The 17,150-nt window shown below is 36.3% G+C and overlaps 1 protein-coding gene across 1 annotated transcript in view; it reads left to right on the top strand.

Moving 5' to 3' along the window:
- The window catches only part of LOC139137402 (xanthine dehydrogenase/oxidase-like), a 64,097-nt gene extending 48,801 nt beyond the window's left edge, over positions 1-15,296 (top strand). Inside the window, exons 26-30 of the mRNA XM_070705466.1 lie at positions 6,134-6,208; positions 7,053-7,102; positions 8,188-8,356; positions 14,317-14,505; positions 14,672-15,296. Of these exons, the coding sequence (XP_070561567.1) occupies positions 6,134-6,208; positions 7,053-7,102; positions 8,188-8,356; positions 14,317-14,505; positions 14,672-14,842 (654 nt within the window). The 3' untranslated portion in view covers positions 14,843-15,296. The remainder of the gene's footprint in view (positions 1-6,133; positions 6,209-7,052; positions 7,103-8,187; positions 8,357-14,316; positions 14,506-14,671) is intronic.
- The last annotated feature ends 1,854 nt before the right edge of the window (positions 15,297-17,150 follow it).

Here is a 17,150-nt window from a genome sequence, read left to right as displayed (position 1 = left end):
ATAACTTCCCCATGTCGACAAACTCTGAATGTGTGGCCTTGTTCACCACAGTTGAAACATCTAATCTGGTTGGCGTTTGACTGCGCATTACGACGACCAATGCCCTGGCGTTGCGGACATCTTGTTCTTACATGCCCGACGACACCACAATCAAAGCACGTCGGATGCGACCGTCGATTCGACTGAGAGCGAACATCATATCTGGTTGGACGATTGCGTTGGTCACGGTTGCCGGGTCAGATTGCACCAAGAGTACCAAAGTTAGCATTGAAGGTAGATCGCATTCTTTGGGACACTGGTCGATTGGACAAACTGTTGCTGCTTGGCTGCCGACTAGCACGGTTGTCCAATTCCCCAGCAGTGAACATCTGGTCGACATACATCAACATTTTCCTCAAGCCTTTGACACTAAGATGAAGGCCATCACGGTACAATGCTGATGTGTCAATCGTGTTGTCGCGGAATTTAAATGCATTGTCATTGTCAACGAACGTAGCATGTTCACGTTGGCAGAGCATTGCAAGAGCCGTTTTGACTTCATCAATATGTGCTTGTAAATCGACACTATCTTTTTATTATGATATTATCTATCATATTAATCCATATGTCATATAGATGCATGCCAATTTTTGTAATGTTCCAACAAAAAATGGCTGTGTGACGGCCGTTATATTTCCTGTATTTGATATCCATCCGCAGGGTCTCCTGGATTCATCCACAGGGGCTCAAGGGTGGCTAATTAAGAGATAATAAAGAATAATGCTATATCTCAATGCATAGGGGCTCATGAATGCAGATATCTGAGATATGCCTGTGCCAGTTCTTTTTAAACTTAGTACAAGGATACTACACTATACTGCACTACATGTGCAGGTTCATTTATATTGTTGTGGCATGCATAATTAGTGCTAGTTTGCATAATACGGGATTAGACCGCTGTTTCTGGTACGACTGCGCCAAATTTGATGAAACTTTGTGCATGTTTTTCACACAGAGTTGTAATATCACACAATGACATATGTCAGTATTGCATCAATTAATTGCTAATTTGCATATTTGGTAATTTTTTTAATTAGGGTGATGTCTAGAAATACTGCAACAGATTTAATGAAATAAATGGTACAAATCAGCACACAGTCCTACAATAGTGTACAAAGACACTAAGCAGTAGTATCATGTCAATTAATTGCTAAGTTGCATATATACAATATATATATATATATATATATATATATATATATATATATATATATATATATATATATATATATATATTTGTTTATTTATTTATTAAAGTTCAATTTATGTGTAAATAGCTTATTGGTTTACCTAAAACAAGTCATCGTTGATGACACAGTCCCCGTTTGTTAATTGGTAATTTGATAACAGGTCCTCGGAGAGCGAGGATAGAGTCCTGTTCATTAACTGGGTCTGTGATTAACAAGTCATCGTTGATGACACAGTCCCCACTTGTTAATGGGTACTTTGATTACAAGTCCTCAGAGAGGATAGAGTCCTCTTCATTAGGTCTGTGATAAAAACACTGTGATACAGATGGCACTCAATGGCCAAGAATGAATACCATGGTGATGAAAACATAAAACCAATTTAGGCCACTATCCTAAGGTCATTAAATGAGTCAACTCGGAATTAGTTGACAGGATGTTGCAAAACATTTTTTCATACTATCCTAACACTAATAGATTATCACCGGTACCATATTTCATAAAGTTTAATGCAGTATTTACAACACTATGAGATCAACATCTGATCGTCAAATTTGACGTTGTATTTGTGGATATATCACTCTAATTAGGAAAGTTCATTACATATGCAATTACAAATTAATTAAAATGGCACTGATAAATGTCTTTTTCACTGTTAAAGCAATGTGAGCTTAACATCTGTACAAAGTTTCATGAAATTTGATGCAGTATTTCTTGACATATCAGCCTAATTATGAAACTTCAATAGTTGACATAATACTGCTACATGACGTGAATCAAATTGACGAGCATGTATGAAATAGGTCAATGTCTTTGTACCAACTTTGAATGATACTGGTGGAAATATGTCTGAGTTATGGCTCAGTACATGAGAAAATCGTAACAAAATCGCCGCCACGCAGCGATATTTGATCTTACTCTTTAAAAAATCTACACGAATATGTATGACATAAGTCAATGTCCAGGTACAAACTTTGAATAAAATAAGTTGAGACTTGCCAGAGTTATGGCTCTCGACATGAAAAAAACCATAACAAAATTGCCACCATGTGGCCATATCAGACCATATCGAGAAACAAATCGTCGTACATATGTATACTATAAGTCAATGTCCTTGTACCAACTTTGAATAAATTTGCTTGTGGATGTCTGAGTTATGGTTCAGGACATGGAAAATCGTAAAAAAATGGCCGCACGGCGGCCATATTAGATCGTATCACAAAACAAATTGACGTGCATATCTATGACATTGGTCAATGTCCTTGTACCAACATTGAATAAAATCGGTTAAAACATGTCTGAGTTATGGCACTGTACATGAAAAAATCGTAATAAAATGGCTGTCTGGCAGCCATATTGGATCATATCACAAAACAAATCGACTTGCATATATATGACATAGGTCAATGTCCTTGTACCAAGTTTGAATAAAATCGGTTGAGATATGCCTGAGTTATGGCTCTGTACATGAAAAAAATCGTTACAAAATGGCCGTCTGGCGGCCATATTGGATCGTATCACAAAACAAATCGACATGCATATATATGACCTAGGTCAATGTCCTTGTACCAACTTTGAATAAAATCGGTTGAAACATGCCTGAGTTATGGCTCTGTACATGAAAAAATCGTAATAAAATGGCTGCTTGGCAACCATATTGAATCGTATCACAAAACAAATCGACAAGCATATATATGACATAGGTCAATGTCCTTGTACCAAGTTTGAATAAAATCGGTTGAGATATGCCTGAGTTATGGCTCTGTACATGAAAAAATCGTTACAAAATGGCCGCACGGCGGCCATATTGGATCGTATCACAAAACAAATTGACGTGCATATCTATGACATTAGTCAATGTCCTTGTACCAACTTTGAATAAAATCGGTTGAAACATGTCAGAGTTATGGCTCTGTACATGAAAAAATCGTAATGAAATGGCAGCCTGGCGGCCATATTGGATCGTATCAGAAAACAAATTGACGTGCATCTGTATGACATATGAAGTAATCCTTGTATCAAGTTTGAATGAAATCACTCCAGGCATCTCTGAGATATCTGCGTGATCGGACGGACGGACGGACGGACGCACGCACGCATGGACGCACGGACATGACCAAACCTATAAGTCCCCCCGGACGGTGTCCGTGGGGACTAAAAATACTGCAATACAGATGAGGCTTAATGGCCTAGAATGAGCTCCATGGTTGTGAAAACGTAAAACCAATCTTGGCTGCCACCGGAATTACAAAAATGATTCAAATAGTAATTAATCGACAGGATGTTGCAAATCATGTTTTGTTCAATTATAACATTGACAGTTTATCACCTGTATCATATTTCATAAAATTTGATGCAGTGCTTCTGGGCATTCACCCTAAAAACAAAAATTTACTATGTATTCAAATAAGCATTTGATTTAAATGACACTGCTAAGCACTGTGAGATCAGCATCTATACTATGTTTCATCAAATTTGATGAAGTATTTCTGGACATATCACTCAAATCAGGAAGGTATATTAATTACGCAAATTGAATTTTTCAACACGGCACTGATAAATGTCATTATTCACTGTTAAAGCAATGAGAGCACAATATCTGTACCAAGTTACATGAAATTTGATGAACCGTTTCTCGGTATACCAGTCTTAATTACGAAAATTAATGATATATGCAAACCAGCAGTTAATTGATATGATACTGCTACATATCTTTACATGACATTACACCATTGGAGGATAAACATATGTACCACGTTTCATCAAATTTGATTTAGCGCTTCTAGACATATTACACTAATTATGAAAGTTCATCAAATTTACAAAGAAGCTATTAATTGACATGATGCTTCTTAATGTCTTCACACTGTATTACAGTACTGTGAGATTAACATCTGTACCATGATACTGTTACATAACATTGCACGTCATTACACTACTTGAAGATTTACATCCGTATCACGTTGCATTAAAATTGATGCAACATTTCTGGACATATTATACTAATTATGAAAGTTCATAAAAAATGCAAATTAGCAATTAATTGACATGATACTTCTTCATGTCTTCACACAGTATTACAGTACTCAGATCAACATCTGTACCATGTTTCGTCAAATTTGATGCAGCATATCTGGACATATCACTTTAATCAAGAAAGTTTATTTCATATGCAAATTAAAACTGTTAAAGTGACGTGAGCTCAACATCTATACCAAGTTTCATGAAATTTGTTGAACTATTTCTTAGCATATCAGCCTAATTACGAAAGTTCATTAAATATGCAAAAAGCAATTAATTGACAAGAAACTGTTACATACCTTTGCACACCATTAGACTAGATCTGTACCATGTTTCATTAAATTTGATGCAGCATTACTAGACATATCACAATAATTATGAAGTTCATTAAATATGCAAATTAGCAATTAATTGACATGATACTCCTTAATGTGTTCACATAGTATTACAATACAGACAGATCAACATCTGCACCACGCTTCATAAAATTTCAAGTAGTATTTCTTGCAAAATTTAAACCAGCCAAAGAAATATTTTGTTTGCTACAGCTGCAAAATATAACACCACATTTTATGATATGCCTAGCAAATTTGAATTCATAACGAAAAATACTAGCATATCAATTCCACTAGCACAGTACATATCTAAATGTATGGAACAGAACGCCTATCAGGAATGTAATAATCATTTGACTTTCTCGCAATCTTGATAGATTAATCATGCTATTGTTTTGTTTTTTTATATGAATTTATTTCTTTTTCTTATTATTACTTTGAAACACTGTTTTGGGTTTTTTGAATAACTTTCTCATCTGTTTTTGTAACACTTTTCTTCCCTTCAGAGGGAGGTTGTGTGTCTGATAAAGTATGTATCGGCTAAATGTCGACCCCTCCAAGAAACACTCATCCTCATTTGTTTTTGCATAGGAATGATTTCTTCAAGAAGCGGTGAACATTGGGTAAATCGGAGAACTGTGTAAATAAAAAGAATGAAGTGCAGTACCATCCATTGTCTTTGTTGGAGAATCAAACTAAATGAAATACAAGACAAACTGAAAAAAAGAATGCAATTCTGATAACGATGTCTGAGCACTACATTCAATATGGTCTTCTGAATACTTTGAAAGTAATAAAAATGGGAAATCAACTTACGTCGCTGTGCCTAGAGTCCAATTTTCTGGCTTGAGTATTTGTCACATTTACGTGGCATGTCCATTTGCTTGTAACATGGTGGCGAAAACTGTCTGAGTGAGCGTAATTTAACCTGTAAACTTTGAACTGCTTTACTAAGAAGCCACTTGATTCTTTGTGCCTGAGTGTCAAGGCGATCTCCTGAATATGTATGTAGGGTTGTGAAGGGTCGATCCAGCACAGTAGGAGCAGAAAACCGAAGATATACGCTTGAAGTATACTTTGCAAAGAATGTCAAGTTAACATTATACAAGATGAGATGCAACTATCAAGGGAGAAAGATTATATCACGTTTCAAAATGCATTGTAACAATTGAAATAACAACAACGCTAAATTAAAACTGTCACACATTGCGCAAAGGTCATTCTAAATGCACCATTTAAGGGCCACAAGTACAGTGCATTTAATATAGACGCTGTGTTGAAAGTTAAATAGCAGATTTTTCAACAGGCTTTATTGTGTGGAACAAGAATTTACAATTGACATATAAAACTAGGATAGTGTAAAAGTCCCCGAAAAAATCAAAAGTTACAGCCTTTGACTCTAAATATCCAGATTATTTGTTTGAACTAAGATGTCAAAATGCTTTATCAAATCAACTACCTCACTTATCTTCCCTGTTAATGAAGTATTGGTCTTAATCTATGCTATAGGCAAGGGATGTATCTTTGTATGACATTTAATACACTTGACAGATTGCATGTGAGAAGATCAGAGAACAGATGGAACCTTATGTCAGTGCAAATCCCAATGGAACGTGGAAAGACCGTGTAAGTTTACTTTCAAATTCTTTAGGGGTACCATAATGCACTTAAAGTCTTGGGATATACTGCCTTCTAAGAATTTACAATACTAATGTTGTGAGAATTATTTTCCCCTATTATATGTCAACACTTTATTTATTTTTCCTTCGAAGACTGAACCCTGCTGAAACACTAGTAAAAAGCATTAAAGTTATGAAGTTAGGGGCTGGTCAGTTTCTTCAGCCTGGGCGGGGGGGGGGGAGGGGCTGTGAATTCATTGGGGGGGTCACTCTATTTTTTACTTTGGTGATAGGGGTCACCATGTTTGTGAAATGCCCAATAGGGGGTCAGTGTGTTTTTGAATTTAGACACGGCTCATACTTGCGTAAAATGCATTGTGCCAAACACAAATTTCATCATTCAGTTGCATTTTTCGGCGCCCTCTTCGGGCGTGTAACTTTAATAATAATAATACATATTTTTCAGAGCCCCGTCCTAGTGCAAAAGTTTAATATATCAGACATATATTCGGGTGAATTTCTTTAAGATATCAAACAATATTTTTCAGCTCGCCCTTCAGCTGCATGACTATCATATATCAGATATATATATATATATATATATATATATATATATATATATATATATATATATATATATATATATATATATAGTCAGCCACTTTTGAGGTCGGCAAAATATAATCCACCGCCCCGAACTGACCAATGCAACCAATCCCTCATGCCATTGGACAAACAAATGGACGCTCCTTCTGCTAAATACAATTTCTTTACAAACAATGTTCAAGCCTCTGAATAATAGAACTCGCAACTTTACTCATGCCCAATCTAATATGTTTTTTTTATCTCAGGTAAGACAAGTTTACGATGATGGCGAGATCATCTTAGCAACTGGACATTCGTAAGTGTTATTATTCCTCTAATTTCTTGGATAATCGGACACAAATGATATTCCAACAACGCTGTAGTTCCTTTAGTAAGCCAACAACCTTGTCGAAATTAATGCACTCACTATACATGCACTCACTAAAATTTTAATGTTAGTAATACACGGGGATATATTCAAACTTAATAGTTCTTGATATCGTCAGTTCTACCGATCTTATACATTCCATGCAGGGTTAGTTATATCCAGATATTAAATACACTTCATGTAGGTTTCGAGCACCCATAGGAATTATTATCCTGCTGAGATCAGTCTGATTACATGTTTTTGTCTGTTGCAACTGTAAATAATTGAATCGTAAAAGACAATTTTTTTTTCAAAATTAGTCGACGTTTGATGGCCAATGAACAGAATCTTGTGGAAAGTAACATCTGTAATATAAATTGTATTGTCATAGATTGATCCCATATGACGACCTGATAGTCATTTTTTACAATTCGTTATGTCAAATGCTTTATTCGGACACGTCACGACCATTTGTTCAAAGTTTGGACATATAAAATATCATGTGAATTGCATAAACATATACTGCTCTGATAGCAGCTACCTTGTTACATTTCATGTTTAGAGACTTAATGGTATACAGTCACCTGTAATCTAAATATGCCCATATATGGTCAAAGGGGCATTCCTTTGTATTCAAAATGCTCATGTGAGGGCGCTGTTGTTAAAAAGCGGCCATCCGCTTAAAAACTGTGATTCGTTAGATTTTGTCTTTCCATGGTAACTGTGGCACAATTGGAACAGGTACTGACAGTATACCTTTAACATACGTCGGTCGATGTATTTCGTTTTTGACATCAAGGACAATAATTACCTGTACTCTAAAGAATCCTGTTTCAGATTGAATGGATGCATTTTCAAGGTTAAAAGGGTAGTTCTCCATCTGTAACATCAATTTATGTATGCACTTGCTTAGACTCCTACTTCCACGATTTAAACAGTTTCCATTGTACAAGTAGTACATTTTACTATTCATACGATTGCCTAGTAAAGCTTAAAGAGACTAATGACTATGTGTCTTTTAATTTTCATTTAAGTGCCATTGCTCCTGAAAAGGACTCAAACATGCCTTTTAGATACTATAGTTATGGCACTGCATGTTCAGAAGTGGAGTTAGATTGCCTTACTGGAGAGCATAGACTATTACGCACGGATATTGTCATGGACTGTGGAAGAAGTCTTAATCCTGCCATTGATATTGGGCAGGTACGTAACTTGTAAGCTTAAGTGTATGTATATGTGTGTCTGTATATGTGTGTGCCTTGCGTGTACGTCTGTCTATCTGTCTTTCTGTCTGTCTGTCTGTCTGATGGTGCGATATTTCATTGGAATGTAATCTGGTATATAGATTCTGTTTTACAATAAAAAAGAAGTGATTAGTTTCGCCGGTTTTGGCTTATATATGCCATTCTCATTCTCTTATATATGTCATTGTCATCGTAACTCAAACTGTTACTATTAATGGTTTGAGATCTGATTCGTCCACTCTCTCATTTGGAGTTTCTCAAGGTTCAGTACTTGGACCTGTCTTGTTTGTCATGTATACAAAACCTCTCTTTGAAATTGTCAGAAATCATGGAATTCGGCACCATGCTTTTGCAGATGATTACCAACTATATAAAGTCAGCACAAATGATCTCATTCAGGCTTCATTTGATGCTGTGCAAACTTGTGTTGCTGATGTCAAAACTTGGATGACCCACAACAAACTTCAGTTAAATAACAACAAAACTGAAGCAATGATAGTCACATCCCCAAGATTATCTTCGCAATCGCTCCCAACTTCTATGCATGTCGAAAGTTCCGATGTACAATCGGTTAGCAATGTCAAAAACCTTGGTGTCACACTTGATTGTCACTTAAATATGTCACTTCATGTTCAAAATGTTTGCAGAGTAGCCTACACCTAGCTCAGACAGATTAGTTCCATACGTAAAGTATACGTCATTTACTCACTGTTGAAGCCACAAAAACTTTAATTTGCGCACTTGTACTCTTTCGGTTTGACTACTGTAATTCGCTTTTATCTGGTTGTCCCGAGCATTTACTTCAAAAGGTACAGAGAGTGCAAAATTCTGCTGCACGACTTGTATACAGAGTCAAAAATCAGACTCTGTTGAACCTCTTCTCTGTTCACTTCACTAGCTACCAATCACATCTCGTATACAATATAAGCTTTCAGTAACCTGTTTCAATTCAATTACTGGCTCGGGACCACATTAACAGACCTTCTTCAGCAGTATTGCCCCTCCGGACAACTTCGTTCCTCTTCTGATAAACGAATTCTAAAAGTGCCATGTACCATCACGAAAAGCTTCGGTGAAAGATCATTTTCCTATACGGGTCCTACAACTTGGAATAGTCTACCTGCCAATCTCCGTCACACCCAATCATTAGTCTCTTTTCGCTCTGCACTTAAAACACACTTATTCAAGTCTTGGTAAATATGTTAGAGCTCTGACTACAGGGACTTTGTGTATTCTTTCTATAGCCCTGCGTCTAGAGCTCAGTGAGAATAGGCGCATTATAAATCTTCTTTATTATTTTATTATTCTTTTTTGCGTGATAAAATATTGTAGAAAAAGAGGATGTACATTGTAATGTACACTAAGATAGATCAGATGCCAAAATATTAAGGGGTGACGTGAAAGTTAATCGCTAATTTTCATATTTGACGAGCTGTTATTATCAGTAATATATATCTGCATTGATTTTATCAACATTGACTTTACTTGCTATGTACGTATATGCATTGTAGATACTCTAAAATACCTTTATTGAAAGTCATTTAGCATTTCTACTTCAGCTAATTGCTAATTTGCACATTTAAAGTACATTTCAAAGGAGAATATGTCTGAATTCAATGATTTGATCACAGTTGACGAAACTTGCTATATACATTGAAGATACTACTTATAACATTATTGAAAGTCATTTGTCATTTATACTTCAGTTAATTGCTAATTTGCATATTTAAAGAACTTTCTTAATTTGGGATACATAGCTGATTTGAATTAATTTAATATGACGAAAGCTGCCATTTACATGAAAGATACTATGATATTACATTATCGAAGGTCATTTAGCATTTTTACTTAGACTTATCACTAATTTACATATATAAAGAACTTTTCCAGTCAAGGATTTATGTATATCTGAGTTGACTTAATCAAAGTTGACGATTTTAAGATCAGTTCATTACTTATTTGCATATTCAGTGAAGTTTCTTAATTAGAAATATATTTTAATAGACAAAGTTCACAAAACTTGCTATGTACATTGAAGATACTGTGATGAAATATTAATGAAAGTTGCATTTTCATGATCATTAGAATTGAGAGAAATAAGACTAAATGAACTTTACGAAAGCTGTAGAAAGATGCTACGTCAGCTGATTGGTAATTAGTATATTTGATGAAATTTTCAAATTAGTGATAGCTCGAGGGACTTGACCAAAGTTGATGAAAATACTATGTACATGTATATTGATGTAAAAGTTAAATCATATGGAGACCGGTCATTCATATGAAGGCGTGAAATGTTTGCTTATAAACGGAATTTATGATAGAGACACACTTGCCCAGTTTTTTACTTCCGCGTCCGAAGCTGAAATTCAATGGAAAACCGAAATGTCGTGTTCACTTGAAAGTTATATAGCTTCATTTTTATCTATCGCATGATCAAATAAATGCAAAGTGGATTAGAAGTTACAAATAGAGTTTGCCATTTCAGTGGAAGACCCTCAGTAGACAAAACCATAGTTTTTATCCTTAAAAGGTATATCTCACCCAGAAGACAATTGTTTCTTATTGTTTTAAAAATAATAAGACTATTTATAAGCCTAATGGCGGAGTTTTTGTTTACTTTTCCTGTTGATAAATAAATGAGACAATGAAAAATGTTCATGGCTTGACGAAAAATCTGTCAGGACCGTGTCCATTTCTGTGACGTCAAAGATGGCGTATACCCGTAGAAGCCATACACAAGTGAACTGCTAAATGGCAACTGTCTCAGGCTCAATCGACAATTTGGTAAGTGACAATCACTCCTAAACAATGAAATTTCGTGTGGAGCGATTGGTTCAAAGGGTAGTGATGAAGAGTCTGCTGTTAGTGTTGAAAATGATCCCAGTGAAGATATTCTGAGCATAGATTTGTGCCTCAATTTACTCAGCTGGATTGTGTCCTTGGTCCCGCTGGTCGAATGGGCGAAAGCACGCAATGAATTTGTCCACAGCTTCGCCAGAAATCTTGAAATTTTTGGATCTGCCTGCCCTGTTCTTTACAAAAGTATTTAAAGAAACACACTAGTCTTACTGGCCCTTATCGCCTTTGGAATCGATACCGTGCTCTCCTGGAGTACACAAATAAATACACCTACGACGCCAGACTGACCTAGCGGCCCGGTCGCTTGCTTGGCTTTTCTCGGCGCGCAGCGCCAGTTACAGGCTGTCCAAGGCCATTGCGTTGACCCTTACAGTTATCCACGAGCTTGCTGTAGTACATTACTTCAATGTCATGGTCACGACACCACATAGTGACAGCCTGTTGAGTTTATTCCTTCAATTTATTCTGTTTTAGTATTCATTTGCCCACAGACAAAGGGCATGTCTAGTCAGACACCGACGTTGGGAATATATTCGGAGCCACAATGGTTGCCGAGCCACGTTTTGACTCTTCGCTGATAATTAGACTGACCCACGTTTTGGAAATAAGGGATCATTCGTTTTTTACAGGGAGTGGGGGTCGGTGGAAATCAGGGGGGATTGACTTGTACAAAACCATTTTTAGGTGGCGTCAAATTTTACAATCAATGATTGGAAGGGGGTCAACTTTTACAAAGGTTTGTATGGGGTTATGGAGAAAAAATTTGACTTTGGAATTTCACCGAAATGCTGCTTGGTCCTCCATTTATAATCTATGAGTAGTCTATGAGAAGCTATGAATAATTTGTTTAAAATACAAAACTAGCTAAATCTGTGTATTTATAGACTCTTGATTATTGATATTAATGTACTTGATCACAATGTATGCGATTGGAAGCCTTTATTCAGTACTAATGGCGTCCGGCCAAGATGTACAAAGTTCAACAGAAAACAATAAAGATCGCTAGTTAATAAATTTCTGATTCAAAAGAACGCATACAAATACATATACAAGAAATCTTAAATATTTGCCAAGTGGGCATCCCTAGTAATCTCTTCCCTGCGTTTTGTCGCGAAAAATACATCTGCTCAACTTCCTTGGTGTGACGGTTTTCTGGCATGAAAGGAGGGTCTTTAATTTATACATAACAGGAGGGTTAAAGTAATATTAAGGTATGTATTTCGCTTTCAAGTCCATACACGTTGGACAAACAAGTAAAAAGTGAAATTCGTCTTCAACGATACTTGGCTTACAAAAACCACAAACTCTGTCAGGTCTGCCAGTGGGAATATTATTTCACCGGCCCGTTGATCAGACTAGGGTAGTTACCGATGCATGTGTGAGCAAGAAATTTTGATTTTGGAATTTCACCGAAATACTGATTCACTATAAGGAAACTATCAAAAAAATTTTTTTCCAATAGAAAACTTGGTAAATCTGTGTATTTATGTACTCTTGATTATTGATATCAGTGTACTTGATTAGACTAGGGCAATTACAACTTCATGTGTGTGCAAGAATTTGATTTTGGAATTTCACCAAAAATATTGATTCTCTATACACTGTAACATGTGAGGAAACTGTGAATATCTTTTTTACAATACAAAACTAGCTATTAAGATCTGTGCTTTAAAAAAGTTTGACAATTGATATAAATGTACGTGATGAGAATATTATATTTGAAAGAACAGATCTGATAAACCAATATGATATTGGACTTTCACCCAGTGATTATTTGTAAAGTTCAAAAAGGATTCTTTGAAAGTTTAAGGTCAAATAGGAAATTATAATTCAATTAAGATATTATTGATACGGACTGTGACATCCGGGGGGAGGGTCGTTATTTTTTGTGCATGAAAATTGGGATGGGTAACTCTTTTTCTTGCATGCACTTTTGAAGGGCCTAATTTTTCAGCTCAGGGCCATAGGGTGCGAAGGGGTTAATGAATCAAATCTGATGAATTTCTTTTTTTTGGGGGGGGTCACATTTTACAATTGATGAATTCAGGTGAGGTCAAATTTTAGAAATTTGATTGGGGGTCGCTTTTAACATTTCATTTGTCGCTCAATTTCCATCGACCCCCTCCCGTAAAACGAATGCTCCCTAATAGTCGCGCCAGCGGCTTACTGGCTACGCATGCGCAGATTCATTAAAGACTATGCGAGTAACAGGAAGTGTACCCGACTTAATCAATGGTGCTGCCATGTTTGTTTGAGTGCTCGTAAATAAACAAGTACGAAACTTGCAAAGTATTGTTTTATAACATGCCATTAATATAAAATATTTCTCTTTTATTTGCCTGCAAAAATTATTATCCACCTTGTCACTGGTACAAAACATCGTTACTATAACGCTTAAAATAGAAAAAGAGAGAAAACTGTCGTGCGTATGAACGAGGGCATACGCAAAGAATGCTGGGATTGAACTTTAGAACAGCGCCCCCGGCGTCAATAACTAGATGCAAAAAATTGCCCTTTTTAAACGGAACGCTATATTTTTCAGCTTGCAAGTGGAAGTTGGGCAGTGCAATTACTATTGCAACGATAATGATGGCACATTACGTCCCTTGTTAAACACAATAGATTATATCATGGTAAAAATTGCCAATTTTTGTCCAACATTTTTACACATTAAAGGAAATCAATGCCTGCAGGGTCCGACATCGTGTACGTACTGTTTTCATCAGAGGGTAAACTGGGCAAAGTTGTCGTACAAACGTATATAGCAAGTAGCAATTAATTCTATTTTATCTTGAATCAATACAAATAAAATTTGTACTCTCAACCCCTGGTGCGACACCAAGGGCAGAGCCCTATATAATATTAAATATTGTTTATACAATTCAATTAAGTCAAGGCATACGAAAATAGGTTAGATATAAGATTCAATTAAGGTCAGAAATCCGAAAAATAGATGAGATATAAACTTTAATAACAGCATCAATCAAATGTAAACACATTTGTAAAAAGTGCAAAGGTAATTATTGCTGATTTCATCCGATTTTGTGATTTTAATCACAGATTGAGGGCGCATTTGTGCAAGGATATGGTTATTTCATGAGAGAAGAAATAATGTGGTCCGACAAGGGAGAACTTATCAACAGCGGACCTGGAATGTATCGATTGCCACGTGTTCAAGATATACCTAGGGAGTTTAATGTTGAAATCTTAAAGAATTCGGATAATCCTTGCAACATTTACTCCTCAAAGGTTAGTATATATTTTTTTCAGTGCGCTTTGACGAAGTCTGTCCTACAACTTGAAAGCACAATAAATTAAGGCCTGTTGGAGCAAAATTATATTGTGATATTATACTCTATTTCGAAAGATGTTACCACGCTCTAAGCTGACACTATATATTCATAATTGTTTTCAGGGAATTGGAGAGCCTCCTCTCTCACTGGCAGTGTCGGCTTTTTTTGCTTTGAAAGAAGCTATTAGGTCCGCTCGACGAGACATTGGTATCGAAGAAGACTTCAGCCTTGACGCTCCAGCAGTACCACGCCGTGTTCTCCAGGCTTGTGGAAACCAACTTTTGAAGAAATGAATATCCTACCGTATCCTTCATAGAAACGGCGATGGTTTTTCTCCGGAATAGAAAAGGAAGCGCTCTTCAACAGACTCAGTACGTCCACAGGTGGATCCTCGACATCATGAGGTGTCGTACACTTATAAACACGTATGGGAATCGTACATATTCTGATCCAAATAATTAACCCAAGGGTAGGTGATAATTTGCCCGAAGTAAGGAGGGTAAATGGTCTCCTGCCTTGATGGTACATAGTCCCTCGTTTGGCCTATGGCGTTTTATTACATGCCACTCTTACAAATATTCACTCTGAATTATTAAGTTGATTTGCAAGTGACAGTCGTATTCTTTATTTCTATGTTTATAGGCAAAAGTCCGTTAAAAATAGAACGGCATTCTTCATGGAAAGGCGCAATGATATATTTTAATCACTGTTATAAGATTTATCGATATTTACGAATAAATTTTCAAATAACCGGATTTTATCATGTCAAATATGTAATTTGGACAATTTAAACCCGACTTTGTCAAGTTGAAATAGCTCCGGGTCAAGACTGTGCAAGAAGTTAAGCCCTTGCATTCTATCTCATCCTATGAGACGTGTAACAGAAGTATGTCCATTCGCGTTTGCCCAGGTGGATAAGTTGTGTACATTGGTCAGTAGTGTACAGTGGTCAGTAGGTGAACTTTGGTCTGTAGAATGCGCACTGGGGACAGATATTCGAACTCTCAAACGTTTATGAACAGTTCTGTCTCCTGCGAGACAGAGGATGGCCCGGATTAAACCACAACACTCAGATTTAACACAGTGCCGCCATATTGAGTCTCAACACAACATGACCTTTATTCTACTCCCGGTCAAGGTCACATACAAGGGTGTGCCTAATTGACAAAGTGTAAAACCACTTTGGGTTAATACACTACAGTTACAATATATCGCTTTGGCTACCACTTGTTGGGCCTATTTTGTAGCGTATGGAGTAAAAGTCTCACCGACTATGCTTTCTGATAATCGGGAATTTTATTTTTCTCATAGAGATAAAAAGGGATAGCGGTCTTTAGGAATTTCAAATAACGGTAAATAATTAGGTAATTTTTCTCTAGTACCAAAATTTGCACAGTAACCTCCGATTTTTGTTCTTGATTTTTGAAGAGAATGGCTGAAAATATTTTGAAGAAAGATTGAGCGAAAGTTTAAGCCTTTCACTGTCGAGACCCGTACGACCTCAAAACAGTTATGAAATTATTTGAAACGATGATAAACAACATGGTTGATGGGGGATGGCTAATTAAAACATGAGAGTTGACAATAATTTGAATTATGTGATTTGCAAACCTTAAGTGACAAAACCACAGATTTTAGGGTTGATGTCATGTTACTGTACAACTGAAAGGGCCAGTAATGCTAGCTTTTGATCATTTTTTCTTGATTTTTTTTTAAAAATTTTTATTTGGTGTGTCAACAGCAAGTTCTTATTCCCCTCCCAGAAGAATGTTGAAACACACACGGGGTGTACTTAGGTTGTCAACAGAATGTCTATATGTGTAAAATACACTATTATTGTTTACGGTATATTTGAATTCTAGTCCGGACCAGTGTTCATTTGTCAAGAATAACGCCACAGGGTATGGCAAGCAATATTTGTCTAGAAGTTATGAATATGATCAATAAATGTCATGTATTAAACTTTCTTTCATGATATAAGCCTTATCTGTGTCTATTTTGTGCCTAGACCCTAGCTATCTCTGTATAGTATTTCAAAGAAAACAGTCTATATCTGTTAATTGCCCTCCCTAATCCCGTTCATTAATTTGTTCAGCCGGTCACCAACGTGGGGGATAACCGCCCTGACCAAACAACTCGTTAGCAGTTCCTTATGGACGGTTTTCATTGAAATACTATACAGAGATAGCTAGGGTAAAGCAATATGTATATGGAGTGCTTTGGTTACCAACGAAGATAGTACGTAAAGAAAATAGTGCATGATTTTGAGTTGTCTTTAAGTTGAGCAATACTCTTGCTTATAACTTGACTAACATGAGCTTCAGATTTGAAAGGTTTTTTCTCCTAATATCATCTTCATTGTCGGTGGAAAATGGAAATTGACTTTTTGAAGATTTGTTAGGTCACTGTCATGCGGAGTACTTTGATTATCCATAGTCGACAGGGTAAGTTGTAGCTGAGTTTTAGTTTTCCGACATGCAGAAATTCTTGTTTCACTTAAATTTGACATGTGAAAGACACGCTATAAAAAGCCGCTTCATACTCTTACGAATGTGTAAAGTGAGGTGAGGTGTTAGCGTGAGAAAGTGTTGTCCCTATCAA

This window comes from Ptychodera flava, chromosome 7 (genome assembly GCF_041260155.1).
Source record: "Ptychodera flava strain L36383 chromosome 7, AS_Pfla_20210202, whole genome shotgun sequence".
In the NCBI taxonomy this organism is placed as follows: Eukaryota; Metazoa; Hemichordata; class Enteropneusta; family Ptychoderidae; genus Ptychodera; species Ptychodera flava.
Note: the sequence above shows the minus strand (reverse complement) of the source record. Positions and strands in the feature narration are given on the sequence as shown.